Source organism: Rhinolophus sinicus, chromosome 8, assembly GCF_057876585.1.
Source record: "Rhinolophus sinicus isolate RSI-liver-muscle chromosome 8, RSI-T2T, whole genome shotgun sequence".
Lineage (NCBI taxonomy): Eukaryota > Metazoa > Chordata > Mammalia > Chiroptera > Rhinolophidae > Rhinolophus > Rhinolophus sinicus.
The window spans coordinates 66,140,794-66,157,833 of NC_142508.1; the positions used below are offsets into that span (position 1 = coordinate 66,140,794).

The window sequence follows — 17,040 nt, forward strand, 5'->3', positions numbered from 1 at the left end:
GCACCAGACTTGGCTCTTCACATCTGTTGTGTCACTTAATTTTTAAACAACTCAGGGAGGAGGAGGTATTATTCCCACATAAGACACAGAGAAGCAAAGTGCCTTGTCCAAAATCATGGTTGGTTAGGACCCAAGTCTGGCTGTGACTCTTGATCACCATGTTGTGTTTCTCTTGACAAGTGAGACGGGAGTTAAATCTTTGAAGCATTGGATATGTAACCTGATTTGCTTTGCAAGAAGCTTAGGAACAAATCCTCCAGGCTTTAAGGACAAGAGCAGCTTGAAAGACCGTGAATAAGAAAAAGTATGAGGTCTGGTGAAGTGTGTTCTCTAGGTCTGAAGACAGTGTGCTGGAAATGTCACAAATGAATGAGGGGACGTTGGAGGGGATTTCACCAGTTTCAGGACATTCGGGACTGTTGGAGACCTTTGTCCATGCCAGGATGATTTGAACGAGCATTTGAAAGATGACAATAGAACCTCTAAATAGTAATTAGTGTGCATATCCTTGAAGGATTAGCAGTATGGTTTTCTACAGTAACTTATTAGGAAATGGTAACATGGTGGGTTAAAATGTGGATTTTGCTGTGGTGATTTATCAAGTAGCACCATGAACTTGTCATCTTTGCCTTCCTTTGTGTGACTAACACCCCTGGGCCATCGAGACTAAACTATGGAGCCAGCAGAGAGGCTGGGTATCGTGCTTCTTATTTTGAAAGTTCTTCAGTGGCTTTTAGCGCAAAGCATGAAATGATCCTTTTCAAGTGATTTTATTTTATCTTTTTTGTTAGGATTTGGTCAACACTGGACTCAGCACTTTCTTTTTCTTTATTGCTTCGATTGTCCTGGCTGCTTTAAACCACAAAACCGGAGCAGAAATTGCTGCCGTGGTAAGTGAACTCAAGTGGTTAAAATGCAGGCTAATTTGTTCACTTTTTGTGACTTGTTCTCCTCTGTCCCCTAGCTTGTGTCCTACTCGTTCTCTTTTAGCTTTTCCTTCGTGAATAATGTTGCTCTTGGGCCAGGGGTGGTCCCAGTTCCTTCAGTGCTGTGGTCCCCGGAACAGCAGACTCAGCATCACCCAGGAGCTTGTTAGAAATGCCATTCTCAGTCTGCCCCAGGGCCACTGAGTCAGAAGGATGCTTTAACAAGCCCTCCAGCTGATTGAGATGCACACTCGAATTTGAGAACCACTGCTTTAGTCTTTCCAATAGAGCCTTCCCTGGATGTCTGTCTGTTACTGATGCTGCTTTTAAGAGCCTTACCTGCCAGTGAAGAACACACCATTTAGCAGTCAGACATTTTTGCTCTTCAATGTAGAATGCCATGGGTGCGGGGGAGGGGGGGAACACGACCAGATAATGAAAGTAAGACTTTCACTGTCTGTGCTCTACCTTTCTGTATTCACAAAAAGTATGTAGCACTTTTGTATGGGAGGGATTAAAAGGTTTATAAAAAATAGTAAATTAGTTGCTCTCCCAGGTGTCATTCAGTAGATTCATCAGTCGTAAGTCAAACTCTGCTGCTCCTCATCCTGGAGCTGCCCACTCAGAGCTGTCCAGGTGAGAGGCAATGGACTGCAGGTGGGGTTGGGGGGGCTGTGATTTGGAATGTCAGGCCTGTGGCTTGAGTTTGGCTCACACATGAGACCTTGATTTTCTGTTTACGTGGTATTTGTTTGTCTACATGTATTTCCTCGTCTGGGACCAGTAGCCATGAAGGTGCTGTACAACAGGAATGTTTATGATTTATTTTTTTAATAGATCCAAAATACTTTGAAGGAAACCTTAGGCAGCCTTCAGGTCAGGCAGGACTTGTGTGGTTCACATGACTACAGACTTGGCTTTGGGTCTGACAGCTAAACATTCCGTGGGGCTGGGCATCGGGGGGACGGCCGTAAGCTGCTCAGGGGCCGGTCCTGCCCAGACACCCCGTACACTGCTGATGTGCCTGAGGACTAACTGTGCCTGTTTCTTGTAGATATTTGGCTTTTTGGCAACTGCGGTGTATGCAGTGAACACATTCCTGGCAGTGCAGAAATGGCGAGTCAGCATCCCCCAGCAGAGTGCCAACGACTACATCCGAGCCCGCACGGAGTCCAGAGACATGGACGGTCGCCCTGAGATCCAGCGCCTGGACACATGAGGACCTGCCAGAGTCCTCCTCCCTCTTGTCCTCGTGCCCATCCTTTCAATCAAGTTTTCTTTCCCTCGTCACGTCAGATTTTCATGTGATTAAGTGGAATTTTGTCCTCTTTGGTAAAAGTTCATTTTGGGAAAGGGTTTTCAGAGTGGCCTTGTTGGCAGGTATGTGAGGCAGGGAGCCCCCATACCCAGCTGTTCAGACAGAGGTGGGTGGGAGATGCCTATTGGTTCTCCAGCATTTGGTGATCATGGGAGCAGCTGGCCTCTCAGGCTGCTGTGTCCATTATAGGTCTTCACTGTCCCTGTACTCAGAGCCACCCTGTCATATGTATTTGTGACAAATCAAGACTTTGGATTAAATGGGGCTGCTAGAAGGGGGCGGAAATCAAGAAGTGAAGGTCAGGGTTGGAACAGTCAGTCAGCAGTGGTTCCTGGGCAGCGCCCACTGTGTGCTCCGGTCAGCATTTAGTCTCACTGCCGGGATCCGCCCCTACTGCTCGTCTTCCATGCGGGGGCAGCAAGGCAGCCCGCACAGGCCCAGACCACGTGTGGCACTGAGGGTCTTGGCGATGGGTGTGCTGGTAGAGCTCTTTGCTGGGTCTGGACTTTATGGGGATGGGAAAAGCTGTGTCCTCCAGGGACAGCTCCACAGGACTGCTGACATGCGGGAGGGTCACCTTTCATTTTCCACCCTCAGTTCTTCCTCAGAGGAATCACCTCCCTGAATCCCAGATTCTCCTCCAGGACTATGAGGACCATCTTGTTTTCTCCTTTCCTATCCACCCTTAATACGCTAAGGCTGAATTGCAGATTTTCTGTAATTTTACCTTCTCAGGTAAAAGCCAGGAAAGAAATATGATCCATTCCACCAGCCAGAACACTTGCCCATTTGCTGTCGTGTGGACCACAGGTGCAGACACACCTCTGTTTTAGAGGTGTGAGCTCGTTTTCAAATGCCTGAGAAGAGTTCTAAAGCGATTCTGAATAGACTTGTCTAGGGTGTGAAAATACTTGAATTTGTACCACGACACTGATAGTTCAGAAGGCACGAATTGTAGCTTTTTGTGCCTCAGGGTCCGTCAAAGCTATGGACATCGATCTTGGAAGTTGTTGGGAAAAATTCTTGTTATGTCAGGTTTTGAACTGATTCTTGATAAAGTGAAGAGTCTTGTGGTGAATGAGTTACACGAGCCCCTAAGATGCTGTAATTCTTTTTTTTTTTTTTCCCATTGGAGACTAATTGTATCTTTTATGGAAAAATTGTTTTTTAACTTGTCAGGTTTTCACTCTTTGAACTGTTTTTAATGTTTACAAACCTCACTCTAGCTGTACTATTTTGTGATTAGACCTCACCAAGGAAAAAACACTTACTGCTGGTGGGAAAGTGGGAAGATTTTGCAGTAATGTGGAAACTCCGCAGGATCTGGTACTAGTGAGTGATCACAGCCTTAGCAATGTACTGTGTAATGAGAGAGAGAGAATATGAATATGTCTGTGGGGGTGGTGGGGGGAGAGCATGTGTGAGACAGTGCCCATCTGTACACGTGTGGCAATGCATTCTTCATAAAAGAACAGCGTTGGGAGATTGATCAGGTAACACTGCTAGGCTGGGGACCCCACAGGAAATGGTACTGTGCTGTCTCTGAAGGGCTGGAATAGGGATTGGCTCCCTGAACTGAACATCTGGTACAATCTGAGCTCTGTGGCAGTTCCTTTCCAGAGCAGTGGCCCGGGTCACATGTCTAAGCCCCTTGTCTGCGTCAGGGGCCATGGCTGCTGGTGCAGACCCAGCTGGTCTGGTGGTAACTCACCTCCCTCTGCTCCCACGAGGGCAGCCAGGCCTGGTCACAGCTGGGCATGCGGCCCAGCAGGGCTGATCGAGCCTTCTTTCCAGGTCTGTTGTGAGGCAGTGCAAATCGTGCTTCACAAACTTGGAATCTATCATATGTAGTGATTTTTGAGGAGATTCTGACATCTGGATTTTATCTGTTCATTTTATATATTTATTTTGCATTAGTTTGCATTAGTTGAGTGTATATGCATAGTCAAAATTGGACTTATCTCCCTCTGCGAGTTCCATTTAAAAACAGGGTCACAAAGACTCAGCCTTGCATTAAATGGGGCCCACTTGGAAGGACCACCCTGAACTTTATCAGAAATCTCCTGCTGGGAATCGTGTTACTTGGCCTCAATAAAAGCTGCCTTTGAAGTGAGGCTGAAGAAAAGAATACCATTCAGGCAGGATTGCTGCCCACGTTTTCCCAAGTCACTTCAATAAAACCAGTTTATCATCTGGCCTCCTGAGAACGCGTAGTCGGCGGCGAGAAAGAGTTCTGAAGCCCCTAAAAACTGTAAATGCTGATATGTGATAAAAAGTGATGACACCTTTTACCACAGAGCAACTTAAGAGCTCATGTGTATCTTAGTGCTAGAATCTTTGGAATTATTTATGTCCCTGTAACTATTTAATATCCTTTGTGCCATGAGGCTGTCCCATGGTTTTTGTAAATATGTTTCTTTCTATTTAATTAGCTCCCACCACAACCGGAAGTGGTCAGGTAGGCTCTGTAAGTGGTGTGACTCACAGTCATATATCGGCGCCAACGGCAGCTTGCTGGAGAGGAGTTGTGAAGGGAATATGGGTGTTTAGGTGAATACAAAGACACCTGCATGTTTCTTATGTTGCCTCTGTGTATAAACAAGACAATCTAGATTTGCGGGGCTTAAAAGGACTAATTTTGCAAATTGAAGGAAGCGTAGTTTTGCATTTAATAGTTCCAGTATGGACCAATGTCAGTTTGGGGCATTTTCAGGCTGAGGCAATCTTCGTGTTGCTCAGTTTTCTGGTGGGATGATAATGGCTTTCATCATTTCTGCCAAACTTGAAGAGAACTGCAGTTGCTGTGTGCATTTGAATTTGTTCCTGGAGACTGGATCAGTTGAAACCCTCAAGCATTTGGTGGTTTTAGATGGATGCAAACACTGACGTCTTCAGAGAAAGTTTACCTTGGCACCGATTTGGTCGATGTGGTATATTTTTTCTGATTCTCCTTTATCCTCCCTTCACACTGCTTGCAGGCACGGAGGGAAATACCATCTCCCTTTCATACAGAGAGATTACAATCATGAAAGCCTGAAGGCACTTGTTGGCCCCATATAAAGCTGGGGAAGGACTGAGGCAATTACAGATTAAAATCTCATATAAGAGAAGTTTGATTTAAAGTAAAGTATTTTAGATTTTCACTCTGTGCAGCTGTAGCCATCCAAGAGAGATTCCCTTTGCCTACAAAAAGGCAAGAGTGCAGTAGCTTGCCCAGTCCCAGCACCCATTATCTTTCTTCGCACCTTGAAGGGCCAGTATGAGCAGAGCCCAGCCTGGCCACAGGGAAGCCAGCAAGGACCCGGCCTGGCTCTGAGGGCTTGGCTCTGGGAGGTGGACGACACCTGTAGCGCTTTGGGCACCATTACCATCCCCTGGCAGGACGGCTCATGCCCGCCTGCAGGTAGGCAGGAAGTGTATCTGACCTCCACCCTGTATTGGATGCTTCTGGCGAGAGCTTTGTGACTCAGTTGAAAACATTCCTACCCTTAAAGTTTGCAACTTCACTTACCTTTCTTTGACGCTTTCTTCGTGATTCAGACTTGGGTTAAGCCATAGGTGGTCTCTGAGGAGATGAAGCACTTACTCTTTGTCTGCACATGTATGTGAATTCTTTCTTGCAAGGAATGAGCCCTGAATGATCCCCCCGTGCGTAATGTCCTGTGTGTGGCCCAACCTCACGTTTTCTTGTAGACACTCATGTCTTTTTTGGAAAGAAACCCCTTACCTCTCTCTGTGTTTAAGAGGTGGACCAAGTTCTAATCTCTGGCTGTGCGAGATTTTCTGTGGGTTGTTCTTAGAACTTGTCTCAACAGATGAGTAGAATATGGAGACCACGTGTGGCCAATTTAGTGACTCTGAAAGGCAGTGTGATTTAAGTGGTTCCCACTGTGCCATCCCATCCAAAACAAAGCAACCAGGAAGTCATTGTGCCTCTGTCGGGTGTCAATTTTTCCATGTCTTGTGTACAGGAAAATAATGACACGAAACAGGTAGCAAAAGGCAAAAACACTTTCTAGGGCAAGGGCCGCTGCCGATTGAGTCTCCTGAGCGAAACAAAAAGTTGCTTCCTGCTCCAGGGACCGCCATTAGCTGTGAGGTCTCCAGACACTTTTGTAGTTCCTAGTGAAGTTTGCAGAACCCAGGGGTTCTCTCTTCCCCTGGTCTTACATACTCATCGGCACGCACTTTTAGGATCAGTGAGGCGACAGGCTGGTAAGGTGGGAGCAGAGGCAGGTCTGGGAGGTCAGAGGAGGGAGGAGGAGACCCTGCACCCCAGATTCTGTCTGCTATGGGCCTGTTTATAACACTAGACTGGTCAGTGACTCAGGCAGTCTTGAAAAATGTACTTGGTTAACTACCTTCCTATTCTCTTGTCTTGGAAAAGTGAGGTCTCGTGTTCTGGAATCAGCTTGAGAACAAGAGCTGAATATTGGGACCAGTGTTCTTTGGTGCTGGGAGCGTGGGTAGGGAGGGCTCTGGGTATTGACTTTGGGAACTCATGAGTCTGGACAGGTGACAGAGATTCTGGGTTGGGTGCCACCTTAGAGAGGACGTAACCCTAACACCATCTGCCTTGAGCTTTGCAAACTTCCCTGCTCTTTACAAAGCCATGTGTTTCTTTTCTCAGCAGGTAACGTTGAAATCAGAAGAACCACCGGATTGAGAAGGCAATTTGAAATATTTGACCCTTTACATTTCTTTTATTTCGAAACTATCTCTGAAATAAAATACCTTCAATATCTGTTAGAGCTAGAAAAATTATCTTCTGGAAGGGAATGTTCCTTTTGACTTTTCTTCACACCAGTAAATGGCATTTATACACTCTTAGAGGAAGGAGTTGGGTCCTGATATAGTTTCCCTTCTAGATTATATTCTTATTCCATTTGGATATAATTTCTCAACCTTGGAGATTTTTTCCCCTAGTTTTTCTTATTCCATAAATGTAACAGTAAAGAAAAAAGTTACCCATAAGCCCACTGAGTTTGAATCATTGACAACTTGCCTAGAATAAAGTTTAGATTATGGGTCCTTGATTAGTATATCTTTTTCTTAGGGTTAATTTGTTGTCTACATTTTAATGCCAAGACTTTAATTCAGGTGACTTGCTATCTAGATATCCTGAGTGGTTTGGGATGCATTACACACAAAGTTGGAGAGCCTTCATTAAGAGGTTAATAGCCTGGATTCTAATGAGTTATTCGAACTATGATTCTCATTTAGAGGAGGAACTTGTCTCAAATGACTTTAATCAGCTTTGTTGATAGGATAAGGCGAGGCCCAGAGTTTCTTTTCATAATGGTTCCCCAGAGGAGGGAAGGTGTGACACAATTGATTCTGATAATGGTTTGTATGGGATTCAGTAATAATCTGCGACTATCACATCTGAGTGCTCTTTGAAGGACCCTGCTGGAACCCAATAGGAAGCATCTCCTTTTATCAGGAAAACCACCTGAAAAGAAGGTCAGTCAGGAAGTGAGGACGGTGGGGAGAGCTGGTGCCCATGCCAGGCAGGGTCAGGTGTGACTGATGGCTGCTTCCCTCCGAGGCTTATTTTGCTTTCCTGCCTTTTCCAGAATCGATTTGCAGCTTTCAAGACTGTCCCCCTCTCTGCAGTCGTGAGGAAGGCAAATATTTAGGGCTTGAAGGGAGAGCTGGCTGGTCCAAGGGCTGGAGGTAGGCGGGGGCGGGATGCCTGGACTGCCCACCAAACTGGCCCAGGCTCACAGAGGGGCCACCTGGCTTCCAACTCTTTCACTCTGTAACACATTTAAAAATGAGTTTTCAAATCCTGCCTCATGATGAAATTACATGTATAGATAAAATCAGTGCTTTAACTTGATTTTGATGTGGTTTCCTCTAAGAGAATGCTGGGGATTGAGACTATTTGTATATGTTGCAATTTGTAGGGGTTCAGGAACCCGTGGCAAGAACACTAAACTATTTATTACATGTATGACTATTTCCCCCCCAAGTAGGTAATTCTGTCTTTGTATATTTTAACACAAATAATAATCACTTCACCTTTGGTGCCTTCTGTGTGTCAGTCACATAAACACTCTTGTCAATCATAGAATTGAAAAAAAGATGTACATTTAGTTTAACCAGATAACACTATTTTTGTAGCATGATTTTAGATTGTGTCCTTTTAATATTGCTTCTAGCAATGCTGGTGTTGAGGCTGGCCATTTTCCCTTTAAACTTCATATGTATTTTAAAAAACAAAAACCACACCTGGTTATTTCTATCTCCTCTCTGCTGCTTTCTCCCCCGCATCTTGTTTCTGCTTATTTAAACAGTCTGAGAGTAAGAGTATATTTCTGTGAAATAATTCTTAATCAGTGTAACTGCATTTGGCATTTTTTAACTACTTGTTCAGCTTGGAGAGCCACTGCTCACTTTAGACAGTAAGAGGAAAGTGGTTCCATAAAAAAAAAAAAAAAGAAAAAAGAATGAAAAAAAAAAGAACAGAACGTCCTTGGTGCTCTGACTTCCCTTCTCTGGGTCTAAAACAGTGAAAAGGCCTGTGGTAGCAGGCTAGTGACCCTGGGGGTATTCTCTGGTCTGCCATCTTCCAAGATAGGCTCAGGCCACCCCTCCAGCTCTGCTGTCTGTGTCCCGGGACTGGGGGTGTTCCACTGGTCCCGGGCTCACCTTCCACTCAGATCTCAGATTGGCTCGTGGATGCCCGGGGTAGGCTCAGTGGCCCTTTCCGGTTTTCAGCCTGAACAAGACCCCCTGCTGTGAGGAGCTTGCTGAAATCAAGACACAGAGAACACTCTAGCTGCTCTTTTTGCTTTCCTACTCCTGCAGGACATGAGTTCTGTCTGGTCAAGAAAAATCTTGAGGAAATTATAGCTGAGCCATTGCACAATGAAGGAATGGATTTCCTGAAGCCTGAAATTGAAGCTTTTTTTCTCCTTTTTGAAGGGTCAGAATCTGTAATTATTTTCTAACAAAGGAAGTTGAGTCAGATGGCTAATAACTAATGCTTGCTGATTGGTACTTGGCCCAGTGGTACTTTTAGGGGATAATGTTAATTTAATAACTATTACACTTTGCTTCGTAAAAGTCTATTTCCTTTAATAGTTTAGATACAGCTGTGGGGTGTTCTGAGGTGATACCCAATTGGCAAACTTTGGTTTGTGCTGTTGGCTGGTCAGAGCTCCCACCTTGGCTTCTCAAAGCAACATGGATGCTCTGGGGTGGGCATTCCCGACTCTTGGGTCTCAGGCTTGACTGTCCATTTTGAGTGATTTTGGGGCTCCAAAGCCTTTGCTTTCGTTGGGTTTGTCCCTGACAGCAGACAAAGCCTCATATTACCCTCAATTTTCCCCTTCTTTCTTTTAAAGGACCAATTTTTCATGGTACTTGTCCTGATTGTTTTCATAGTGTTCAAATCTGTATTTTTGTATGTAGAGGGAAATAATTTTCTCAACACTAATCGCTACTATTGTATTAAATTGTCATGAAGGAGTTCTTGTTTAATAAATGGACATATAAAAATGGTCGTCTTTCTCTGCTCTGACTTACCTTCTGCCCCTGAGAAAGCTGTGGACGCCAGTTCCTGAAATAGGCCTGTTACGTGGAGGTGGAACACAGCCACCATCTGCGGGACGAGGTCTCTGTGGTATAGGTGTCGACAGGCAGCTTGGCTGGCTTTGCTGGGCTGGTAAGGTGGAGTGGAAACTCCCACCATGTGCCCCTCAGCTTCTGCACATTCAGCGTTCACAGATATTTGCAGAACGTGTATGAAAGTTGAGGCAGAATGCCTCACTTCTTTCCCTTGTCCTGGGCCAAAACCCCGAGGCAGGCTCCTCCCACCCTCCAAGTCTGAGGTCCATGTGACCCCTGTTTCCAACCGTGACAGCTCCAGGGTCTGGCTGCCTGAGAGGTTCTGTGGGATGTTAGCCTGATATGTGAGAGGGCCCTGGGCCTCCTCAAAGGAGCTGTGACGACCTGGGAAAGTTACCAAACCTTGTCAGTTTCCTGGGCTGTAAAACAGGATTGTGTGAGGAGTAAATAAGCACATGCGTGAGACGCTCAGTGGGGTGCCTGGCAGGGAGCAGGGGCATATGTGTTGTTGCTGACGCCTGGAGCTGTCAGGATTCACACCATGTATGTGACCAGTCTGCTGAAGCATGATACCGGATAGCATTGCTCTGGGTGGCAGGTTGGTTTCAAACACACACACTCAAAGAAGGTGGTCAGGCTGGTTTAATCCATTATGGCTTTTTTTCAGGGTAGGAGATTCACATGCAAGAGAACACAAGTTACAAATGCTCAAAAAGGGGTCCAGAACTCTGGCTCATTCATGAGGCCTCTTAGGTCACAGGAAATGCTATTTAAGAAGCAGCTTTTGTGTAAAAAAAAAAAAAAAAAAAAATTATACAAAGTTACAAAAATCCCACTGAAGATATATATACACAGCATAGGTGCTTAGGGGACACAGAAAGCACGTTTCACCTCATGAGGTGGTCAGAAGACCTGCTCTGGTGCCTGGAAGCATTGTCCTGACCGCCCAAGAGCCTGCTGCCTGCTGGTGGGCCCCCAGGGAAAGAGAGGGTTTGGCTGGGCCTGCCCAGCTACCCAGGACGCTATCACTGCTATTTCATCGTTTGGTACCTTCATCTTTTGGACTTGGTAATCTATGAGCTTTTCTTTGAAAGTCTTAGACCCAGAATAGTCATGTCACCTGGAGAAGACATGGTCTCCAGGGGTGTGAGGTGGCAGTTATAGGCACTGAGACTCCCTCTTCTCCTAGATGATAGGGCAAAGGTCAGTTTTTCTCCCTGCTTCAAGAATGAAAACGGATGCTCCTTGAACCAAAATATCTTGGATCATTCTCAACAAAAGTGTCTGGCCTGAGCAGGGGCACCAATGCAGACAAAAGCCACTGGGGCCTGCTGGGTTGGCCCCACGGTGGTTTCTGTCTTACTTGTCCCCTGTCCCATCCTGTCCCCCCACTCCTGGCATGAAATGCTTCCTGTGATGGGGGTAGCAAGGCTCTATCTGCTTTGTCCTTTGTGCTTATGTTTGGCAGAGGTTAAAGGGCTTACGGTCTGTGGGACGGAAATGTGGAGGCGTGGCGGAATATTCACAATGCCCTCCTGTGCAGTGGTTAGAGATGCTAAGCCGAGGGGATCGATCCGTCTTGCATGCGGGGCTCAGGAACATCCCCTTGGGGCTGTGAGGAGGCCCGCTCTATCAGCAACTCCCGCTGCTGCTTGAGAAGTCACAGCCTCTCCAACACAGCCAGTCCCCTGGCCATGCTCCGGCCAGCCGGTCAGAGTGCAGGAGTGAAGGCCTGCGTGGCTCGGGTTGCCAGGGCAGGGCAGGCCTTCAGTCGGAGTCAGAGTCGGAATTCTCTTCTGAAAGGAAAGCAAAGAGGAGGCTTGGCAGGAGTTTCCTGGCCAGTGGTGCCTGGGAGCAGTCTCTGCAGAGGCACAGCCGGGCCGTTGGCTGGAGCCCTGAGCTTAGTTAGGCCCCTCTTGCAGCTGACCGTGCTGTGGGTTGGGTCTGCGTGGTGTGAGGGCCTGGGGCCCTCCACAGGCAGCTGCTGTCACCTCCAGGGCGCAGTCAACTGGAGGTGGGAGCCCAGATGCCCTTTCCTCTGGGGCTCCAGGCCCCCCTAGGTCTCCTGAGCTGTTCTCACCTGAGGGTGTCAGGGCTGTACATCTGCACCCCAACCCTACCCCACAATGTAGCAGGACAACGTGGGGACAGATATTTTCTTGTTTAAGAAACTCAAATATACTGGAAAATCAGGAAACTTCTTTTTTGCCATTTTATAGTTTCAACCCCGCTTGTCCCCAAACTCATTTTACACTGCGATCAGAAATAATGGTATGGCTGTGTTGTCACAGATGAAAAACCAGCCATCCAACCTGCAACTTTCTTCTTTGAAAATAAAATCAGGTAAGGCCACAATAGCCATTCTGAGCTGAAGCATGGTTGGATGGGCTAGAATGTCTCGTACTTTTCTTGGATATAAAAAGCAGAACAAGCCTGAGCTTGCCCGTATTTGCTGAGCACAGTGGTGCTAAGGATGAGAGCCTGGTTGTCTGGCCCTTAAGCCATGGGCAGGCGAGACTGCACGCGGGCCTGGCTCGGGGCAGGTACCGCTCTGCAGCCCAGTGGACAGTGCCCAGGAGTGGAAGCGGAGTGATTGGCTGCCCTGGGGGCTCATCAGGGATGATTTCACTGAGGAGGAGGTGCCAGGCATGCCCTCAGCTTGCCCTTCCTGGAAAGGCTGAGGCCCCAGGGAGCCTGGTGCTTCTCCAAGGGGACCGGCTTTATGACCAGCGCTGCATGAAGGGATATGAGAACCAGGCTATGAAAATACTTCCTGCCCATGGAGAGAGAAACGCTCCTACTCCAGCCTTAAACCAGTCAAGTGTTCCCAAGGGATAGCAAGGCCCCTGCCCCAACCATCCTGGGTGATCAGCCCGGTTCCTGGGTGGAAGCTCGCAGGGTGGCCACCCACCTTCCTCCTTGTTGGCTGTGGTCTCATCTGCGGAGTCCCCTTGTTTGAGGAATTTGGCCACGTCGTTAAAGATTAGGTAGAAGTCAATTGCAAACACGATGGTGGCAAAGAAGCCAAACACCTGAATGATACAGGGGGACAGGGTGGATGGGACGTGTCATCAGGAGCTGGAAGTCTCTGCTCCAGGAGTCTGAGAAGCAGCTGCCTCAGCCTCCCCACCTGTTTTTATCTGCTCACATAAGCAGCTTGGATTGGCAGGCACAGGCCCTCCCATTAATGACAAATAGGAAAATGAGCTGTTAATTTGGTTAGGAGTAGGTCTTTAATTAGAGGACTTTGGAATCGTTGAGATACATATGAAAGCCCAAGGAGCCTAAGCAGGGATAGAACATGCCCCAGATGCTAAGTGGGTGTCCTGAGGGGCATCTGGGGCTTTAGGAGAGGTGGGATGAACTTGGGCACCCCTCTCCCAGGGGTAGGGCGGCTACTCACCCCGGCTGCTTTGGAAGCCCCGTCCGAGTATTTGGCGACAGCGGTGATGGAGATGGCAAAGTAGATGAGGGCCGCTGTGACACAGCGTAGGAAGTCCTGGGGACAGAGGGGCATGGTCACACTACCCTGAGCTCCCTGGAGTGCACAGCAGGGGAGGAGGCCATCTGGGAGCCGAGACAGGGATGAGGGGCTCAGAAGGGCACTGGATGGCTGAAACAGCCAGAATCCTACTGTTCCCAGAGGAGGATGGGCCTGACAGCCTGGACACACCCAGGTCCAGCATCCATGGTGCCCCACCCTGCCCTTTTCCCAGCCCCACTCCTGCCCCTGCTCAGGTGCCTCCTGTGGGCTCCCTGCAGCTGAGACTGCCCTGTCCTTGGTCCAGCTGGGCAGCTGCCCTCTGCCCAGTGGACATCAGGGTATGGACCAGGCTGCAGCTCACCCTGGCCTGGCCTGTATGCAGATGTCCCCATTTGGCAGGGAGGGAGAAGTTGGAATCCTGTCACCTGCTTCTTTCTGGTTCTCCAATGGGGAGATCTGGCCCTGGGCCGTGCTTTGCCACATACCTGTGGCAGATCCATTTATGTATTATGTTTTCTGCTTACTTGTCCCTAAAATGGGGACACAGAGGGTTCAGCCCATGAAGGAGAATGCTGGGTATGAAGTCAAGAGACCAGGGTTCAAATGCAGCCTTTCCTGTCCCTTCTCTCTGACCCATTTCATACAGCAAGAAGTCTGAGGTGGGGCTGTAGGCCCTCCCAGGTGATAAACGAGTTGCTTGAGGGCTGTTCATTGGGGTCTGGGTAAGCCCTGCAAGTCCTCAGTTAACTTGCCCTGCCCCTGTGAAAATGGCTTGAATTCCTGCGGCTGAGGCTCACTTCGGCAGGCCTAGCTGGGAGCACCGGCGCCACCTGGTGGCCAGTCGCGAGGATACCGTCTGGGGTTCCCCAATGCACAGAAAGACTGGAGAGGCTCCGGAGGTGCGCGACCTGATCTGGGTCACGTGGCTGCTGAGTGATGGGGCCCGGATCATCTGACGCCAAGTCTACCTGCCTGGGCCCAACCAACGGCAAACTGCCCCTCCAGCGCATTGATGAAAGGGCGAGGGCCAAAAGGCACAACTCTCTGTGATGGCCAGCCAAGCCCTTCCTTCTGGGGCCCCAGCCCTTACCATCATGGGCCAGCATAATCCCTGCCACTTGTCATTCAGCTGCATGGCATCAGCAAAGAGGAAGAAGAGGGCCAGCAGGAACTCCAGCAGGGGCGCTGTGAGGAAGGCAGATGCTGAGGACGCCACATAGCAGACAAAGGTGATGAAGGAGAGACCCTGGGGGATGGGGAGAGGAAGTCAGAGGCTTGGCACTTGCCCAGTGCCCCTCTGAGCCTCCCTGCAGTCAGTAACAGGCTGCTCCCTTAGCAGATGTGATCTGCCTTCATTTGTGCAGATGCCAGGATTAGAACCGGGTCATGGGGCCCATGCTGCCCCCAGTGCAATCTCCTCAGATCCTAACAGCTACCCATGTGCCAGATGCTGCTCACCGCCCACTTTACAGATGAGAAGACTGAGGTTCAGAGAAGTGACGTGATTGCTCAGTGTTATGCAGCTAATAAGAGGGCACCAGAATTTGAACCCAGACCTGGCTGACCCCACAGATGGAGTTCTTAAGTAAGCCTGCCCTGGGGCTACTGGCTTTTATCTGCTCTGGTTTCTGTCACTGTGGCTGGGTTTGAACCGATCCATGGCTGAGTAGTTTGTAATGGGGCCCAGGGGCAGGGCCCAGGGACCCCATAGGGATGCCTAGATGCCCCACAGGAAGCACTGTGGTTGCTTCAAATGAGCTGCAGAAATCCCAGGGAGTCCCCAGGGCACCCACATCTGCCCTGAACATAGCCATGGGGGTAGCTGAGCCCAACCTGAACGGATGGGAAACTAAGGCAGAAGTGGCTGAGAAGCTGCCATGGGACCCTGACCTGGCCTGTCCATAGCGCCTGTTTTACTTCCTCTGGGGTGGGCTGTTCTGTCCCTCCCTTTCCTGAACCTCATCCCCCAAAGCCTGACTCTGAGGATCCCCCTCTTGATTCCTATTTCCTCATTCCCCAATTCCTGGTAGCCACTTCTTCCCCCTTTCTGTCCAGTCAGCCTCTCCACAAGCTTGGGCCTCAGGGCAGACAGCAGATGACCAGAGGCAGGAGTGACCTGGAGTGGCTCCCCTCCTGTTGTCATTGCCCACTGCTCACCCTTCCTTCCTCCCCACTCCTCATCCTCCTCGACCAAGATTCCTGACACCCAGCTATGTCCCAGACCTACGAGGTGGGTCTGACTGGGGTGGGGTGGGGGTCTCCTCAGCGGATGATGGATTGATTCAAGGCCTCGCCCCAAAAGCTCCCACCAATCTCTGGAGTGGCCAACTAGGAGGTGAGCCCTTGGAGTGAGGGCTGTGGGTCCTGGTCCCTGGTGCCTTACTTGGGAGTGGGGCAGGTGCTGGGAGTTGGGCTGACCCTAGGCACTCAAGAGGTGGTAGGACTGCCTCCTGCCACCTGCTCCGGGTAGAACAAAGGAGAGGTCGGGGTAGAATCCTCCTTTCTCTGACCCCTATCCCCCTCTGTCTTTGCTGTCTCCCGAACTTCATCTGATCCACCTGTCAAATCACCTTGATGCTCGGGCCTCAGCTTTCTTATCAGCAAAGTGGGAATAAAGACAGGGGCTCTAAAGTTGCTGGGGATCTAAGTAGTAAGTGCTTCCCCTATCTCGCTTCCCTTTTGCCTGGCTTCTTCTTCACCTTCCCTCAATGGAGGCCCAACACCAATCCCCACCCTACACGCGGACAATGCCGGAGTTTTCAGTGTCCCGAGGACAAAGGCTTGATGGGCCGGGGTGGGGGATGTGGGAAGGAGGAAGAAGCTCAGCGGGGGCGGGGCGGCTGGATCCCAGCGAGTGAGGGGAGGAGGTGGATGAAGTCACCCCGCTGGGCTTCCGCCCCCGCCCCTCTTCCTGAGCGCCCCCCACAGTACTGCTCCGGCCTCACCCAATCCCGGGGGGTCCCCTTCCCACTCTCTGCTGTCCCCCTCCCAGCTGGATGCACACTACTCCGCTCTCCGCCTCGCCGCTCGAGGCCCGGCCGGCCCTCCCTGCGCCCAGGAAAACGGGCAAGGGCGCCCCGACCCGGGGGGTCGTGAAGGGGCCCAGAGAGGGTGGAAGCGCTCGAGGTCACACAGCGCCGGGCTGCGCTTCCAGTGGCCGGGACGCGGCGCCGTAGGACCCCTCCCCAGGCTCCCTTATGGTCCCAGCTTTGCAACCGCGGGTAAAAAACCCGGGAAGGCCCGGGTTCGGGCTCCGCCCCGTCTCTAACCCACGCGCTGAACTTCAGTGAGTCTGTCCGAAGCGTGGGCAAGTTTGCCCAACTTGGCAGGGCTCCGAGAGGGGTCGGCCGGGCACATCTGGACAGCCGTACCCGCCTCGCGAGGGGCGCCGCCCAGGGGGCCGGCCGGTGGGGGTCGCGCCGCGCTGCACTCACCGACTCCGCCAGCAGGAGGCGGCCTTTGAGCGAGCAGAGGAAGGCGCGCGCTGGCAGGAGGGCGCGGAGCCCCGGGACTGGCGCGCCGGGCGGGGAGCGGCCGGCGGGGTCGGGGTCCGGGTCGGGGTCCGGGTCTGGGGGCCACATGGCGACGGCGGCACGGACAAGGCTTGGCCTCGCTCCCTCTGCCCACGAACCCGGGAGGGAAGCGGAAACCCAGGCTGTGCGGAAGGAGAGAAAAGGCAGGCGAGCTCAGCGGTGGGGTGCATCCCCTCCCCGCCCCGCCCCCGCCCCGCCTCCCCT

General features: G+C 50.3%; 2 protein-coding genes across 2 annotated transcripts in view; one reads left to right on the forward strand and one right to left on the reverse strand.

The window, feature by feature from the left end:
• The window catches only part of CMTM4 (CKLF like MARVEL transmembrane domain containing 4), a 55,386-nt gene extending 45,632 nt beyond the window's left edge, over nucleotides 1-9,754 (forward strand). Inside the window, exons 3-4 of the mRNA XM_019755239.3 lie at nucleotides 792-890; nucleotides 1,981-9,754. Of these exons, the coding sequence (XP_019610798.1) occupies nucleotides 792-890; nucleotides 1,981-2,145 (264 nt within the window). The 3' untranslated portion in view covers nucleotides 2,146-9,754. The remainder of the gene's footprint in view (nucleotides 1-791; nucleotides 891-1,980) is intronic.
• Nucleotides 9,755-10,443: 689 nt separating this feature from the next.
• On the reverse strand, nucleotides 10,444-17,014 carry CMTM3 (CKLF like MARVEL transmembrane domain containing 3). Its single transcript, XM_019753508.3, has 5 exons — nucleotides 16,738-17,014; nucleotides 14,394-14,549; nucleotides 13,223-13,318; nucleotides 12,731-12,851; nucleotides 10,444-11,615 (listed from the first exon to the last, which is right to left on the reverse strand). The coding sequence occupies exons 1-5, from the start codon at nucleotides 16,882-16,884 to the stop codon at nucleotides 11,587-11,589; spliced, it is 549 nt and encodes a 182-aa protein (XP_019609067.2). The 5' UTR covers nucleotides 16,885-17,014; the 3' UTR covers nucleotides 10,444-11,586.
• Nucleotides 17,015-17,040: the final 26 nt, after the last annotated feature.

Coding starts and splice junctions, on each gene's coding strand:
- CMTM3 (XM_019753508.3), bottom strand. CDS start 16,884: ATGTGGCCCCCAGACCCGGACCCCGACCCGGACCCCGACCCCGCCGGC. Junction 13,319..14,393: donor GATTATGCTGGCCCATGATG/GTAAGGGCTGGG, acceptor CTCTGTCCCCAG/GACTTCCTACGCTGTGTCAC. Junction 11,616..12,730: donor CACAGCCAACAAGGAGGAAG/GTGGGTGGCCAC, acceptor CTTTCCTTTCAG/AAGAGAATTCCGACTCTGAC.